Source organism: Camelina sativa, chromosome 15 (assembly GCF_000633955.1).
Source record: "Camelina sativa cultivar DH55 chromosome 15, Cs, whole genome shotgun sequence".
Classification (NCBI taxonomy): Eukaryota; Viridiplantae; Streptophyta; class Magnoliopsida; order Brassicales; family Brassicaceae; genus Camelina; species Camelina sativa.
In genome coordinates this window covers 26,013,669-26,027,685 of record NC_025699.1, presented here as the reverse complement: position 1 = coordinate 26,027,685, position 14,017 = coordinate 26,013,669, and the positions used below count along the sequence as shown (strand labels likewise).

Here is a 14,017-nt window from a genome sequence, read left to right as displayed (position 1 = left end):
CTTCTTGTTTCTTTCTTTTTTTTTTTTTTTAGTTTTGAGTTTTCGAAAACGGATATTCTTTTCCCTCATTTTTATTATTTTTTTACTTTTAATAAAAAAAAGCAAAATATTTTGGCATGTGTTATATAAAAACTTTGTTTCAACAAATTTTAAATTATAAAAATTTAAAACATTTAAATAATTTTAATAAATATAATTGTAATTCTTATATGTATATAAAAAAGATAATACTCTTCCTAATTTTAAATTACTAATTCTATAAAAAAAAAAAATTAAATGAAATTATACAATCAATTATTAATCGTAAAAGAAATAGGATTTTAGATATTCACTATTTTATAAACAAATAAACTGTTGTTATAGTTTTTTCAAATACACCACCATTAAACTTTGTTATATTATTAAAGCTATGTGCAATTTTTTATGAACTATATTAATTATATTTTTTTTCTTTTTCTGTCTGTTTGTCAAAATTTAACTATGAGATCAAACTTTTAAAAAAATAATTACGTAAATTAGAGCATATATTTACATATTATGCATATATATATATATATATATATATTTTGGAAGTAAATTTTACCTTTAAATTCATAAAAAGTTGAGGAAATTTGATAGTCTATAAAGTGTTGATATTGTTACTTTTTCAATTATGAGATAATGTTAGTATTCAGTTTTTTTCTTTGAGAATTATGTTTCACTAATTTTTTTAATATTAAATAAGATATAACTTTGATACAATGCACATATATTTTTTTTATTTTTGAAAATTGTAAATACTATTTATTGGGATTGAGTACATAGAATTGAAATCTAATTTTTTAATGATGTAATAATATACAGTAAAATTGTACTGGAAAATGGAGTGCCTAAACTATAAATCCTGTTTTAAAAATATATATATATATGGAATATAACTTACAGTTTTACATATTTTTCTTATATTTGTGTTAATACACGGACCTAATCTATTATATATATATCATTTATAATTATTAATATCCATATGTTTGAAACTTTGAACTAGTCATCTCCGTTTAATATAGATTCGGTATTTTCTGTTTTCTATCCATACTATATCCAAGGAGACTGCGGCTGCAGCTTCATGGATTTGGAGGAAAATTCTCAAGTATAGGGAGCTGGCTGCAACTTTTTGTAAGGTTGAAGTAGGCAATGGTTTCCTTTCTTCTTTCTGGTATGATAATTGGTCTCCCTTAGGAAAATTGATTGAGGTTAAGAGTGATAGGCATCATCAACTTAGGGATAAGTCGGAAAATGACCTTGGCTGAAGCATGGTCTTCCCGCCATCCGAGAAGACACCGCCTAAGCTATCTAAATTCGATAGAGGATGCTCTATACTCTCAGTACCAAAATAGAACAGAGCAGCCAGACCTTGTACTGTGGCGAGTGAAGAATGACATTTATCGACCTAAATTCTCTACTATTGACATTTGGAACCATCAACCGGATCGGCTAAATGTATTTCTCACTTAGTATGTCTTCCAAGTTGTGGTTCATTCCATCTGGCAGGAACGAAATGGGCGATGACATGGCGAAGCTCCACTCACTCACTGCAGCCCAATTGATAAAGAGACTTGATCAATACTTCGAAACCAGTTCTTAGCTATTCAGCAGATGGGCGATCGATGATAAAAGATTACAACTCTAGCTGAGCACTAGATTATGATACTCTTTTATTCCATTTAGATCACAATTTCAATCACACAATGCATTCTTTGTAAAAACATTTCATTTTCTTTGAATATAATTTAACATTAATTTTTAAAAATATACTCTCTCCGTTTCAAAATATAAGATGTTTTAGAAATTTTTTTTGTTTCATAATATAGGATGTTTTCAAATTTCTATGCAACTTTTAGATTAGTTTAGTATTTTATATTATGCAGTATTGTTTCTAATTAGTTGAACTTAATAAAAGTAAAAACTTCTTAATATGCATGCTTTATTTAAAACATCCTATATTTTGAACGGAAGGAGTAAATCTGATCTAGATCCCTTTTAATTTGACATTTCCATTTAAATAAAAACGCAAGAACTTAGATGATTTTTCTGCATTGCGAAAAATAGTGGAATCACGTTTTAAAACGTATATATTTGAAGAAATATTATAACCATCCATCACTATGGCTTACGCAAAGATAAGTAACAATCACTACTAATAAACCCACAACGATGATTATGAATACTTCTTTTTTTCTAATCGATCAAACAAACACATGAGATGGCAAACAAGTGTGATTCAAAAGATAAGGATAAATCCAAACATTTTACTTTTTTTTGGCAAACATTTACGATTGTTTTAACTGCGTGAAAGAAGATCAGAAAGAGACTACTTGGTAGCCTGAGCAATAATATTGCTTATGGAACTTGCCTCCTCTTTCGCAGCTTCCACCAATTGATCCTTCAAATATCATCATAACACTCTATCATTAACTCAATCCTCAAGGACTAATCCTTTTTGTAGTGTCTAAGTAGGCATTAGGATTAAGAAACCATACCTGGGCTGAAATTATCCTTGCAACTGTCTTCTTGCTCGACTCTTGAAGTTCACCGGCGATCAACAGCTCATCCAGAATATAATACGCCTAGAACAAAACAACCAGATTCGAAAAATGCATAATAAAGTAAATTACAGAGAGTGTTCAATCACTGATCCTGAAGATTTGTGTATGTATACATACCTTGTGGAAGTTAAAAATCAAATCGAGTTCACAGACCTGAAGATCATAGAATAAACAGCTCTTAAGCAAAATATAGATGTTTTGTGAGATTACAATAGAGTGGAGGAAAAGCCATTTGGATGATAAGTGTTAACTCACACTGCCAAAGTAACGGTCAAGAATCTCGACGTAGTGATGAATTATCTCCAATACCTCTAACTCGTTATCCGCCTCATCAATGCACATGCAGAAGTACAAACTTGCATATCTACAAAAATACACAACCATCATGTTTATAACCTAACTAGTGTTTTTAAAAGTAGCGCAAGAATTTGCTGCGTATACATACATATATATATATAATATCGACTTTTTTACCTTTTGTAGACAACCTTGTATCCTCTCCATTCGATGAAATTGCAGAGCTTGGGACCTCGGTTCAGAATCACACCGCTAAGTTCGCGTATGACCTGTCGAGATCATGTTTCCAAATGTAAAGATCAAAGGCAAGCAAAGCAAAGCATGACCCTGTATTAACTCATTGACAACACCAAAGCTGTAGATACCTTAGATCTTTCCTTCTGTGTATAAGGCGAATACCACTTGGTGAGCCTTACTTTTCCTTGCCGACTAACTAGAAGCACAAAGTGTATCTGGAAACATAAACAGTAACCTCAGAGTTTTTCTTTTTTTTCTTTTCAGGATCATCTCACTAACAAGAGTCCTAGCAATTCCAGAAAGCATAACTCTAGTTACAAGCAGTAAAAAAGAGGGAATTGTGAGAGATCCAAGTACCAGAACTTGAAATCTATCTACCTACCATCACCATCATTCAGATTTCAGATAAACCGTAGCTAGTGCAAGCAAAATTCAATTTTCCAACAACACACAGAAGAAAGCAAAGAGTTATCAAACAAGATGTACAGATCTCTACAAGCTTCTTTTTGCCAAATTCAGAGGCACAATCAAATTTCATTACCAAATCAAAATTAAAATCACAATCCGAGATGCGAAAATTCAGATTCAAAAGTTTGTTGGTTTAATTACGAGCAGCATCGTCGATACTCGGAGACACAAAATCGAAGGCAAGATCCGTTAAATTCGAAACCCAAAAGCAAAGAAGTGTACAGATTGTTACCATTTTGTTGTTATCCGAAAACGAATCTGTAAAATCTCAGTTCCGATTCTCTCTCTCTAGAAGAAGCCCGATGATCGTCAAAACTCGGAAGAATCCTTCTTCTGTTTCCGGCACAAAGCTATAGGCTAGCAGGGGTATAATTGTAAATATAAGCTTCTTTTTATTTGACTACGGATCTTGTTCCGGGTCGGATTCATAAATTCATACACAGCGCCTAGTTAATACAAAAAGCCTCACTTGTCATTGTCAAACTCTCCCATATCACTCCTCCATCCACAACCCACATTTTTACATTTATTAATTTATGTAAAGTCAACAAAGACTCAAGTAGCTGTGTTAAATTCAAGCAAAGGGAATTATTAATAAAGGAACCTTTTGACTTTCTTGTTGATCCAAGCCTCAAGAACCATACCAACACCAACCCCACCAAGTGCAAAACTTCCATAATATCTAATAAGCCTTTGTATACTCAAGTCCCCTCGAGATTTGTTGTATTGCTCTCGTCACCAGATTAGCCTCTGCAGTTGGCTTCTTCTTCTGATTCTGATTCTCACTGCCCCACTCGTCTCCTCACCATCGATCCTTCTCTACTTCACTTCCCATAAGCTTCTTATTTGCATTCATCCAAATACCTCAAACACTCTTTGTAGAGCTTGAAATGTGAAACTAATAACACTCTTCTGATTTTTGTAAGTTGTGGAGTGATGTATATGTTGAGCTATGAGACTTTCAAAGAATATTATGGTGTAAGCCAGCCACAAAGAAGGAAGGACAAAAAATGACTTTACATAAATTAAGATTATCTAGAGACTTACAGAGTACAAATAGATAGAAAAGAGATCGATGAAGGAAGAAATCAAATGAAGTTAAAAATTACATCAATCTAATTTTTGGGTTTTTTGTTTTATTACTATCTGTCCTCGTCGGTGCTCCAAACATCATCTGTTGACTTGAGACGAAGGGCCAATGTCTCTGCTCGATCTGTTGTATTTCATGTGGCTCTTCACTAGCTGTCCAGCTGCAATAGCAGACATTAGTGATAGCTCTCCTGCTAGAACTGTACCAGCCACTATTCTTGCCAATTGCTGTGCGTTCGAGCCAGGTTCCTCGTTGTTTGATCCTTTCATTCCGAGCAGATTCAAACAAGCTGATTGTGATGCAAGTTGTGTCCCACCTCCAACAGTACCAACCTGGAGCCACATATCATTAAACAGAGAGTTCATGAGTTTGGATACTGCAGCAATACTAAAAATAACTAACGGCTTTTTGTTGTCTGTAATAATGGGTTTCATTTCAGATAGAACATGCAAGAATTATACCTCAATGCAAGGCATTGAGACAGAGATGTGAAGGTCGTTGCCCTCAGCTTGAATTAAGGTGATACAGTGTGAGCTCTCCACGTTTTGAGCTGGGTCTTGGCCAGTGGCTATGAACACAGCGCTGACAATATTGCTTGCATGAGCATTGAACCCACCAAGAGAACCCGCCATGGCTGAACCAGTAAGGTTCTTGAGCATGTTAAGCTCAACAAGAGCCTCCACGCTAGTCTTCAACACTTTCTCCACAATCTCAGCCTTAATAAAAGCTTCACAGACAACATGCTTACCACGTCCTAAAATCCAGTTTGCACCCGAAGCCTTCTTGTCCGAACAGTAATTCCCTGAACACCACATTAATCAAAAAGACTCGACTTTAATACGAAAATCAAGACAATAATACCACAGAAAGAAAGAAGAGTTAACCTGAGATGCCAACAACATCCATGTCAGGAAACTCGGTCTTTATGAAATCCAAGACATTCTGAACACCTTTGGAGACCATGTTCATCCCCATAGCATCACCAGTACCACACGCAAACCTCGGATATAGATTCCTTCCAGCAATCGTGCATGTAATCTTCTGAAGTCTAGCAAATCTACTCGATCTATACATTATATACAATGACAAAAAAAAAAGCAAAACAAGTCAGTCAGCAACAACATTCAAAAATCACCATGCTAGCACTAAAGGGACAAAGTTTCTCAAAACCCACTTGTTGAAAATGAGAGACAATCTCTCGAAATTAGCAGGATCTTCGAGATAAAACATGGCAGCAGCAGCTCTCATTATAGAAGGGAACTTAACAACAGGAGCTCTAGTCATAGCATCTTTCATCAGAACACTATTAGCACCACCAGACAAGTGAATAGCTTTACAACCTCTATTGGTACTAGCAACCAAACAACCTTCAGTTGTAGCCATCGGCACTGAATACTCAACACCATCGAGCAGCAAAGGTCCCGCAATTCCCACTGGGATCTGAACATACCCAACTGGCATCTCACAGCATTGCCCCAAAATCGAATCGTAATCGAAACCTTCCAAGGGAAGACCGGTTAACGACTTACCGGTTATCCTCTGAACCGCTTCTCTCCTAATCACTGCAGCTCGTTTGCAATCTCCGAGCTTTGTCTCCAATGAGTAAGACGGGATGGTTCCTTGGACCACCGATTTAACAATCTCTTCATCTTCCACCGAAACAAGATCCGAATCAGGGGAATGATGAACAACGGAGCAATCTAGGGATTGACCACAGGGGACCTTCCTCCGCAAATCATCGTCGTTAACCCAAACATCATCATCGGAAGAAGATCGGAAAATAAGGTCGATACCGAAGAAACCAAGGAGGTAGATGAAGGAAGCAACGAAACCAAAGAGAGCGGAGATCTCGGAGAGGTCAACGACGTGAAGAGGCGTCGAGTTACGGATCTTCTCACGCCATCGGCTGAGGAGGAAATAAACAGTAGCGAAGAAGAGAGCGAGGAAGAAAGTGTTGGTCAGGTATAACGGAAGAGGAAGCGCGTCAGAGGCTTTACGAGGGGGAGAAGAAGCGACGGCGACACTGGAGGTTTCTTCGTCGTTGTTTTTGATCGGGAATCTACGACGGAGATCCTCCATTGACGCCGGAGACAACAAAAAGTTTTGATTTTTTTTTTAGTGGTTGTGAGGAATTTTTGGGCTCCAAAAAGTGTGAGATTGCAAAAATAGGGGGAAGAGGGTTTATTTATAGTGGTGGTGGTGACATCGAGATCAACGTCAATGTTGAGTTTGTGAATTGAGAGAGATGAGAAGGAGGAACAGAGAAGATGGTTCTATATAACTCTACTTGTTTTATTTATTTCCACTTTTGAGGATGATTTTAATTTTTTAAAGGGTTTAAGTTTTCTTACTTTTTGCACTTTTTTTTTCATCATATATATTGTTTTTAGTCCAAAACAAGTTGAACAAATTACTACAGAAGATGAGGCTTATCTTTTGGGATTTTTTGAATCAAATTTCAAAATTTCAAAGCTTTTAGTCTTTTTTTTCTTTTTGTAAGAAACAGTAGTTTTCAATTATCCTTGTTCATAGGAAACTAAAATTTTAACTAATAAGAAGAAAGATATATATTACATTCGAAGCTAAATATTGGATGGATGTAATTTAAATCTTATTTTTAGATTTTTTAAATTTAAAAGTTTTCTAATTAATTTTCACAGGTCTTTCCTTATTTTGCTGGATTTTATTATTCTTTGTTAACTTTAAGTCCAAAACCAATTCACATGGCATTTTTTTAATATATAAAAAAAATACTTGCATTGAAAATTACTATCAAATAAAATAGTATAACACTTTTTGGGATGATTATTAGGGTTAAAGTTTTGTTACTTTTGGGACTTTTTTATCATATAATTGATTAATTGTATAGAGTTATTGTTTTTAATACAAAATAAGTTAAAGGATTTATCAAATGTACTATATAAATATTTCAATTAGAAAAATAATATAACGATGAGGCGTATTTTTTTTTTGGACTTTTTAAAATCAAAAATTCATAACTTCAAAGCTTCTAGTTTTTTTTTTTTAAAGAAAAAATAGTTTTAAATTAGAGAAAAAAATAAAACTATTTTCCTTGTTTATATGAAACTAAAGTTATATAGCTTACATGAATGGATGTAATTTTAAACCTTTATTTTTGGCCTTTTCAAATTTAATACTAGTTTTTCTGTTAAATTTTCACAAGTCTTTTTCTTAGTTTGCTGGATTTGCTTATATTCATTGTAAACTTACCACGTTGAGTCCACAACCAATTCACAATCACATGACATGTTTTTAAAACTTGCATCAACCCATATTAAACAGCATACAGCCCGAAATAGAAATAGCTTTTAAAAATATATTTTGTAAGTGATGACTATTCTCTTCTTTGATATTGTTATAAAATCTCGAGCTTAAATATATTTTGCATGCATTACGGTGGATACATTGTTTTGAAAATACCTGAGTGTTTTCTTGCATTTCCGAGGCACTTTGGTTCTACATTGACGTCAGTGTCGACTTTTGTTGTTATCTTCTTATTATTATTATTATTATTATTTTTGTTTGACCATGTCACCAAGAACAAGAATCTTTGAGCATCTGTGATTAACGATTCTATAAGATTGATTATAATTAACACTCCACTATCACGTGAACTTAGCGACAGTAAGGGTATAATAATAACCATTTCTGGAGTCTGGAGTATTCTTAAAGTAGACACGTAGGCTTTGTGCACCAAAACCAATGTTAAGACTTTTCTTAAACATTCACTCATAAGAAAAACATTTTCAATCAAATTATTCTAATCGGTTAAAAAACTAAGGGTGAAAAATGATTACAAGAACAAGAAATAAATCCACTTTTAGATTACTACTCTGCTAGCACTATTCATACACTAACACAAGAGGTCTCTAAACATATATCAAGAATTCCAGATCCATCCACCCGATTTATGAGAAATATGAAAAGCACAATCATTATTTTACCAAATGTATAAATGTGACAATTGTCTTACTGTTAGTACCCGAGGTTGGGATTTCACTAGTAATAAGAATGTGGCCTTTAAATAGTAGAGATTCTAGAGGCAATTCAATAACTATCAGAAGAAACCAAATTGAAGTTATAACTCGTGACTAAAGGTCCCAAAATAGCACATAATAATCCCAAAAGACAAGTATGAAAACCAAAGTAAACTCAACTCATCCAAAGTGCTACAAACTAAAGCATGGTTTGTTCTGAAACACAGAGTATATCATCTTCGAGAAAGGAAGGATTCGAAAATAATCACTCCACTATCACGTGAACTTGGCGACAGTAACGATACAACCATGAATGGAGAATTCTTAAAGTAGACACGTAAGAGTGTAGGCTTGCACCCAAATTAATGTAAGACTTTTCTTGAACATACACCTATAACCTTGTTTCCCACACCAAAATATGACATCGAGATCGGAAAATTGTAGAACTATTCGGTATATTTTGACCACATGTTTTAGATGAGACATTTGTCTTATTGTTATTATACAGGGGTTGTGATTTCTCTAGGATTAATAAAATGTGACCCAGAGATACTAAGGCAATTCAAAAACTATCGGAAGTAACAAGGTTGAAGTCCAAACTCGCAAGTAGCACAAAAGGTCCAAAAAAAATAGCTCATAAAAATCCCAAAAGATAAAGTTTTGAAACGAAAGTAAAACTCATAAAGAGTGTTGCAAACTAACGCATAGTTTGTTCTGAAAATTGGGAAACAGAGTACAGTATTAAGCAGCTTGTTGAGCAGAAAGTCTCTTCCTGGCTTCCTCAATGATGGTCAACTTAATACCTTTACCCTTTGGAAGAGACACCCATGGCTTTGTTCCTTTGCCAAGAGTGAACACATTTCCCAACCTTGTAGCAAACTCATGACCTGTTGAGTCTTGGATGTGGATGGTCTCGAAACTTCCCTTGTGCTTCTCACGGTTCTTAATCACACCAACACGCCCTCTGTTTCTTCCTCCGGTGACCATAACTACATTGCCCACATCGAACTTGATGAACTCCACAATCTTGTTTTCTTCAAGGTCGAGCTTGATGGTGTCGTTAGGCTTGATGAGCGGGTCGGGGTAACGGATGGTGCGACCATCATATGTGTTCAAGTAGGGAATGCCCTTCTGACCAAACTGGATAGATCTCACCTTGCAAAGCTTGAACTGCACAACAACAAATGAGGATACTTGTTAGAAAATATTACAAACTAGTAATCAAAATGAAGATTCATCGAACCTCCAACGTAAGTCTAAAGCAATGAATACAGCCTTAACTAAGTTTCAAGGGGTTCAGTATTTGGGAATGCAAGGGATTTAGGAGAACAAACCTTAGCTTCCTCATCCTTGATGGAGTGGAGACGGAAACGTCCCTTGGTGTCATACAAAAGACGGAAGTTCTCATTTGTTTTTGGAATAGAAACAACATCTGGGAATAAATTATACATCCTTATTTAGATCACTCATCAAAGAAGCAGAGACAAAAGGGCATAATCATCAAGTAACAAAAACAAACACATCCAGACTCACCCATAAAACCAGCAGGGTAAGTCTTGTCAGTCCTCACTTTCCCATCAACCTGAATATGCCTTTGCATCAAGATCGAAATCACTTCTCTGTAAGTCAGAGCATACTTCAACCTGTTCCTGATGATAAGGACAAGGGGTAGACACTCCCTAGACTTGTGTGGTCCAGAAGACGGCTTGGGGGCCTGGACATAAATAGCAATGATAAGCACCAAATCAAATGAAAACTAAGCCCTAATAAGATCTCAAACCAACACAAGTGACTTACAAAAGCACCACCAAGTTTGTCAAGCATCCAATGCTTAGGAGCATTGAGCCTCTTCAAATGCTTCTTCAATCCTCTTGCCTGCAGAAATATACAAAAATACAGAAATCAGAACACATCACATCTTTATAAAACCTCAATCACTAACAAAGTCCCATCATTCAAGACCTCAAATCAAAGGATAACCGAATCCTATCTTCTGAGATCTCAACAACGCCATTTTCAAATCGATCACAAATCGCACAAAGAAATTAACTTTACATAGTTACATCGAAATGCTATCTAGTTACAAACAGAGATTTGATAGTACCGCACTAAACGAATCCACAGATTGAGACAAACTATCCAAACCAAAGAGAACTCATGGAAAAAACGCTTAAAGAATATATGAGACTAAGAGAGACAAAGATGACGAACCATGTTTGCAGCGTATGAGTTCTGACTCCTCCGCGGCTAAAGCAAACCACTCTCACTTATTTCTTCTAGGGTTTGAAAGAAGAGGAGAGTAACACAAAACCCTAATTTTTAACATGTGTAATCCACAGAATCCTCTGCCACACGTGTGACCCATATCCAGTTATGTAGGCCCAATAAGAGCCCATTTGTTTTCACTCTTTTATTTATTTTTCCCTCTCTGAAGAAGATTAGAAAGGAAAAGAAAAAACAAAAGGTTGTGAATGTCTCTGTCCCTCCCCAATTCTCACGCAAGCTCGGAATCTCGCCGGCGGTAAAGCTCCGCCGTAATTAAAAGAGGGAAACCCGGAAGTGAGTTTCTTGGCTAGGAAGAGATTCTATTGATGTGTAGAAGCGAAGGAAGAGGAGAATTGTAAGTAGTTAGAATTTGTGAAGGAGACGATGTCGCTGAGGATTAAATTAGTGGTTGATAAGTTTGTGGAGGAGCTGAAGCAAGCACTTGACGCTGATATACAAGATCGGATCATGAAGGAGAGAGAGATGCAGAGTTATATCGAAGAGCGTGAGCGTGAAGTCGCTGAACGAGAAGCTGCCTGGAAAGCTGAGCTCTCTCGCCGTGAGGTTCGTTATGTTTTTTTGAATTCTGAATTTTTAGGGTTTTTGGGGAAATCTGTGTGTGGATTCTAATTTTGTGAATTTGGACAGACGGAGATCGCTAGACAGGAAGCGAGGTTGAAGATGGAGAGAGAGAATCTGGAGAAGGAGAAGAGCGTTCTCATGGGGACTGCTTCGAATCAGGATAATCAAGACGGTGCTCTTGAGATTACTGTGAGTGGTGAGAAGTATCGTTGTCTTAGATTCTCTAAGGCTAAGAAATGAGTTGTGGAAATTGGGATTAGGGTTCATAACGTAGGGCACAAAAAGGGTTAAAATGCTTTATGCTCCTTTCCATCTCTCTATATCTTGCCAATTCGATAAGGAGAAGATTTGTTATTTGTTTATGATGGATGAATTGGGTACTTGGGTTTGTGTAAATTATTAAATTCAATGAAGAAAGTATTGTGTTTTCTGCAAAGAGAGTTTGTCTGGATCATTGTTTTGTTCTTACTTGCTCTGTTCAGACTTTTGTTGATTGCTGTGTTTTCATACTTGATATGTAGAATTTGAGGTATTTAGATCACAGTCTCTCTGAATGATGGATGTAGTAGGCTTTTTTTAGGTAGTTTTTTTTTTGTGTTAGTATCATGGTGTGAAGAGAGCCAAAGATGCAAGGATGCATGAGTGAGAGTGATTAGGGTGATTATTTGTGTTAGTATTATGGTGATTTTATAATATACAAATGATTTGGGATAGGGAGATGAAAGCACTTGCGCTAAAGCTCATAGAATCCCTTCTCCTGTTCTTGCAACTTGGTACACTGAAAAAACAGCACCCAGTAGCAGGGTTAAACCTAAGAGGTTTCAGAACATAGTTGAAGAAGAAGGTTGTGTCTTTTTAGGTAAAATGTGATCTTGTTAGTGTTCAAGCTGATAGCCAAACAGATGAGTTAGGTTCCATTATCCTTTAGGCTCTAGGTTACAATAGTAATGATTGTCTTGCAGCTATAACATACATTGTGGTATATTGTACCTATTTCCGTATTTCTTGCTGGTTTCTTAATTTACTTAACATAGGTCCTTTTAGTGGAACAAAACAACGCACTTACGGCCTTAAGGGTTTGCATAGGTTTGTTCCGAACTTCCGATAGATGAATTCTTTCCTGGTTCTGTTAGATTTGCTTGACATGCAGAAATGTGTCCAACATCAGTGTCTATATAATGGTAAGAGGAGGATCCATATGTGTTCATTTAACTTTGCACATTCTCTCTCTGAATTTATCTACAAAACAAACTCACGGGAATATTTATATCTAATGCACTTATGCAAGCAATAGATGTTGTGGTTGGCTTGAATTTAGATCAGTGACTAACAAAACACTAACTGGGAGAGCTCCCTTTGTTCGTAAAGGTGCCTAGGCGTAGTTGTATGATAAGTTTCCAGCTGAGTTCAGTAGTGAACACCTGTCTTGGGAAGTTGTTACAAAACCATGACTTGTCTACTTCTCATACTATGATCATTTGGTTTGTTTGTTTATTAAGCGGTAAGGCATCAAACACTAATAAGGCTTAGTATGTTTTTTGTGACTTTGTAAATTGATGATAAAATCTACAAGAAAAAGGCAAAACCAAAATGCTATGTTGCAACGAAAAGGCACAACTCCAAAATCTACAAGACAAAAGACGTGTTGGACGAGCCAAACAAGACCGCACATGACAGTATACTGAAACGCAATTCCGATGGATATAATAAAAGTTAGGGAGAATCAGAAAAAAGGGATCACTAAGCGGTATTGGTTTAGGATTTAGAAAGAATTTTAATGACTTTAAAAGTTATGTAAAATATGTTGTTATTCAATCAAGACTTTTTAAAACTCTTTAAAAATGTGGTAAAGAATTTTAATGACTTTAAAAGTTATGTAAAATATGTTGTTATTCAATCAAGACTTTTTAAAACTCTTTAAAAATGTGGTGTTATTGGTTGTGGATTTGTAAAAAGTTATCTAAAATCTTGATAAATCTAGTGTTATTGGATTAAGAGTCTAAAGTCATGAAAATTTTTATGTTATTCAATTAAAACAAAAGAATCTTGGATTGTTAATGAATTCAAATATTGTGTTATTGGTTTAGGATTTTATATCATCTATATTAAGTACATTTTGGTTTATGCCCTTTAAGTTTTACTTTTTTTTTTTTTTTTACAACATTAACCCCTAAAACAATTCCATAAATAACATTGCAGAGAAACTCAAATACTAAACTTTTTTAAAANACTTTCTTAAATTGACCAAAATTTGTTACATTTATTGCCATAAAATCTTAACAACATCTATACATTCCGGTTTTTCCAAAAACAACTCTACCCATTAAAGTTTTAACCCATTAAATCTCCAAAACTATTTTTATGGATGCTAGAATCTCTCAAATATAAATGATATACAACAACTTTTCCATAACAAAAGTTTACAATATCCATAATTATATTAACATTAATAAATTTCCTAAACCGAAAATCTAATTATAAAATATCACATTAAA

At 35.0% G+C, this 14,017-nt stretch overlaps 4 protein-coding genes across 4 annotated transcripts; 1 reads left to right on the top strand and 3 right to left on the bottom strand.

Annotated features, from left to right (window-relative positions):
* Positions 2,161-3,999, bottom strand: LOC104747555 (AP-1 complex subunit sigma-1). The gene is made up of 7 exons (XM_010469207.2): positions 3,820-3,999; positions 3,248-3,334; positions 3,060-3,151; positions 2,841-2,949; positions 2,703-2,738; positions 2,520-2,606; positions 2,161-2,422 (listed from the first exon to the last, which is right to left on the bottom strand). Exons 1-7 carry the CDS (start codon positions 3,820-3,822, stop codon positions 2,351-2,353), a joined length of 486 nt encoding a protein of 161 aa, XP_010467509.1. The 5' UTR covers positions 3,823-3,999; the 3' UTR covers positions 2,161-2,350.
* LOC104747554 (3-hydroxy-3-methylglutaryl-coenzyme A reductase 2-like) lies at positions 4,586-6,965 on the bottom strand. The gene is made up of 4 exons (XM_010469206.2): positions 5,852-6,965; positions 5,562-5,743; positions 5,139-5,479; positions 4,586-5,009 (listed from the first exon to the last, which is right to left on the bottom strand). The coding sequence occupies exons 1-4, from the start codon at positions 6,754-6,756 to the stop codon at positions 4,758-4,760; spliced, it is 1,680 nt and encodes a 559-aa protein (XP_010467508.1). The 5' UTR covers positions 6,757-6,965; the 3' UTR covers positions 4,586-4,757.
* Positions 9,229-10,992, bottom strand: LOC104747553 (40S ribosomal protein S4-1). The gene is made up of 5 exons (XM_010469205.2): positions 10,887-10,992; positions 10,473-10,550; positions 10,209-10,389; positions 10,010-10,107; positions 9,229-9,845 (listed from the first exon to the last, which is right to left on the bottom strand). The coding sequence occupies exons 1-5, from the start codon at positions 10,887-10,889 to the stop codon at positions 9,417-9,419; spliced, it is 789 nt and encodes a 262-aa protein (XP_010467507.1). The 5' UTR covers positions 10,890-10,992; the 3' UTR covers positions 9,229-9,416.
* Positions 11,122-11,958, top strand: LOC104747552. The gene is made up of 2 exons (XM_010469204.2): positions 11,122-11,504; positions 11,589-11,958. The coding sequence occupies exons 1-2, from the start codon at positions 11,325-11,327 to the stop codon at positions 11,760-11,762; spliced, it is 354 nt and encodes a 117-aa protein (XP_010467506.1). The 5' UTR covers positions 11,122-11,324; the 3' UTR covers positions 11,763-11,958.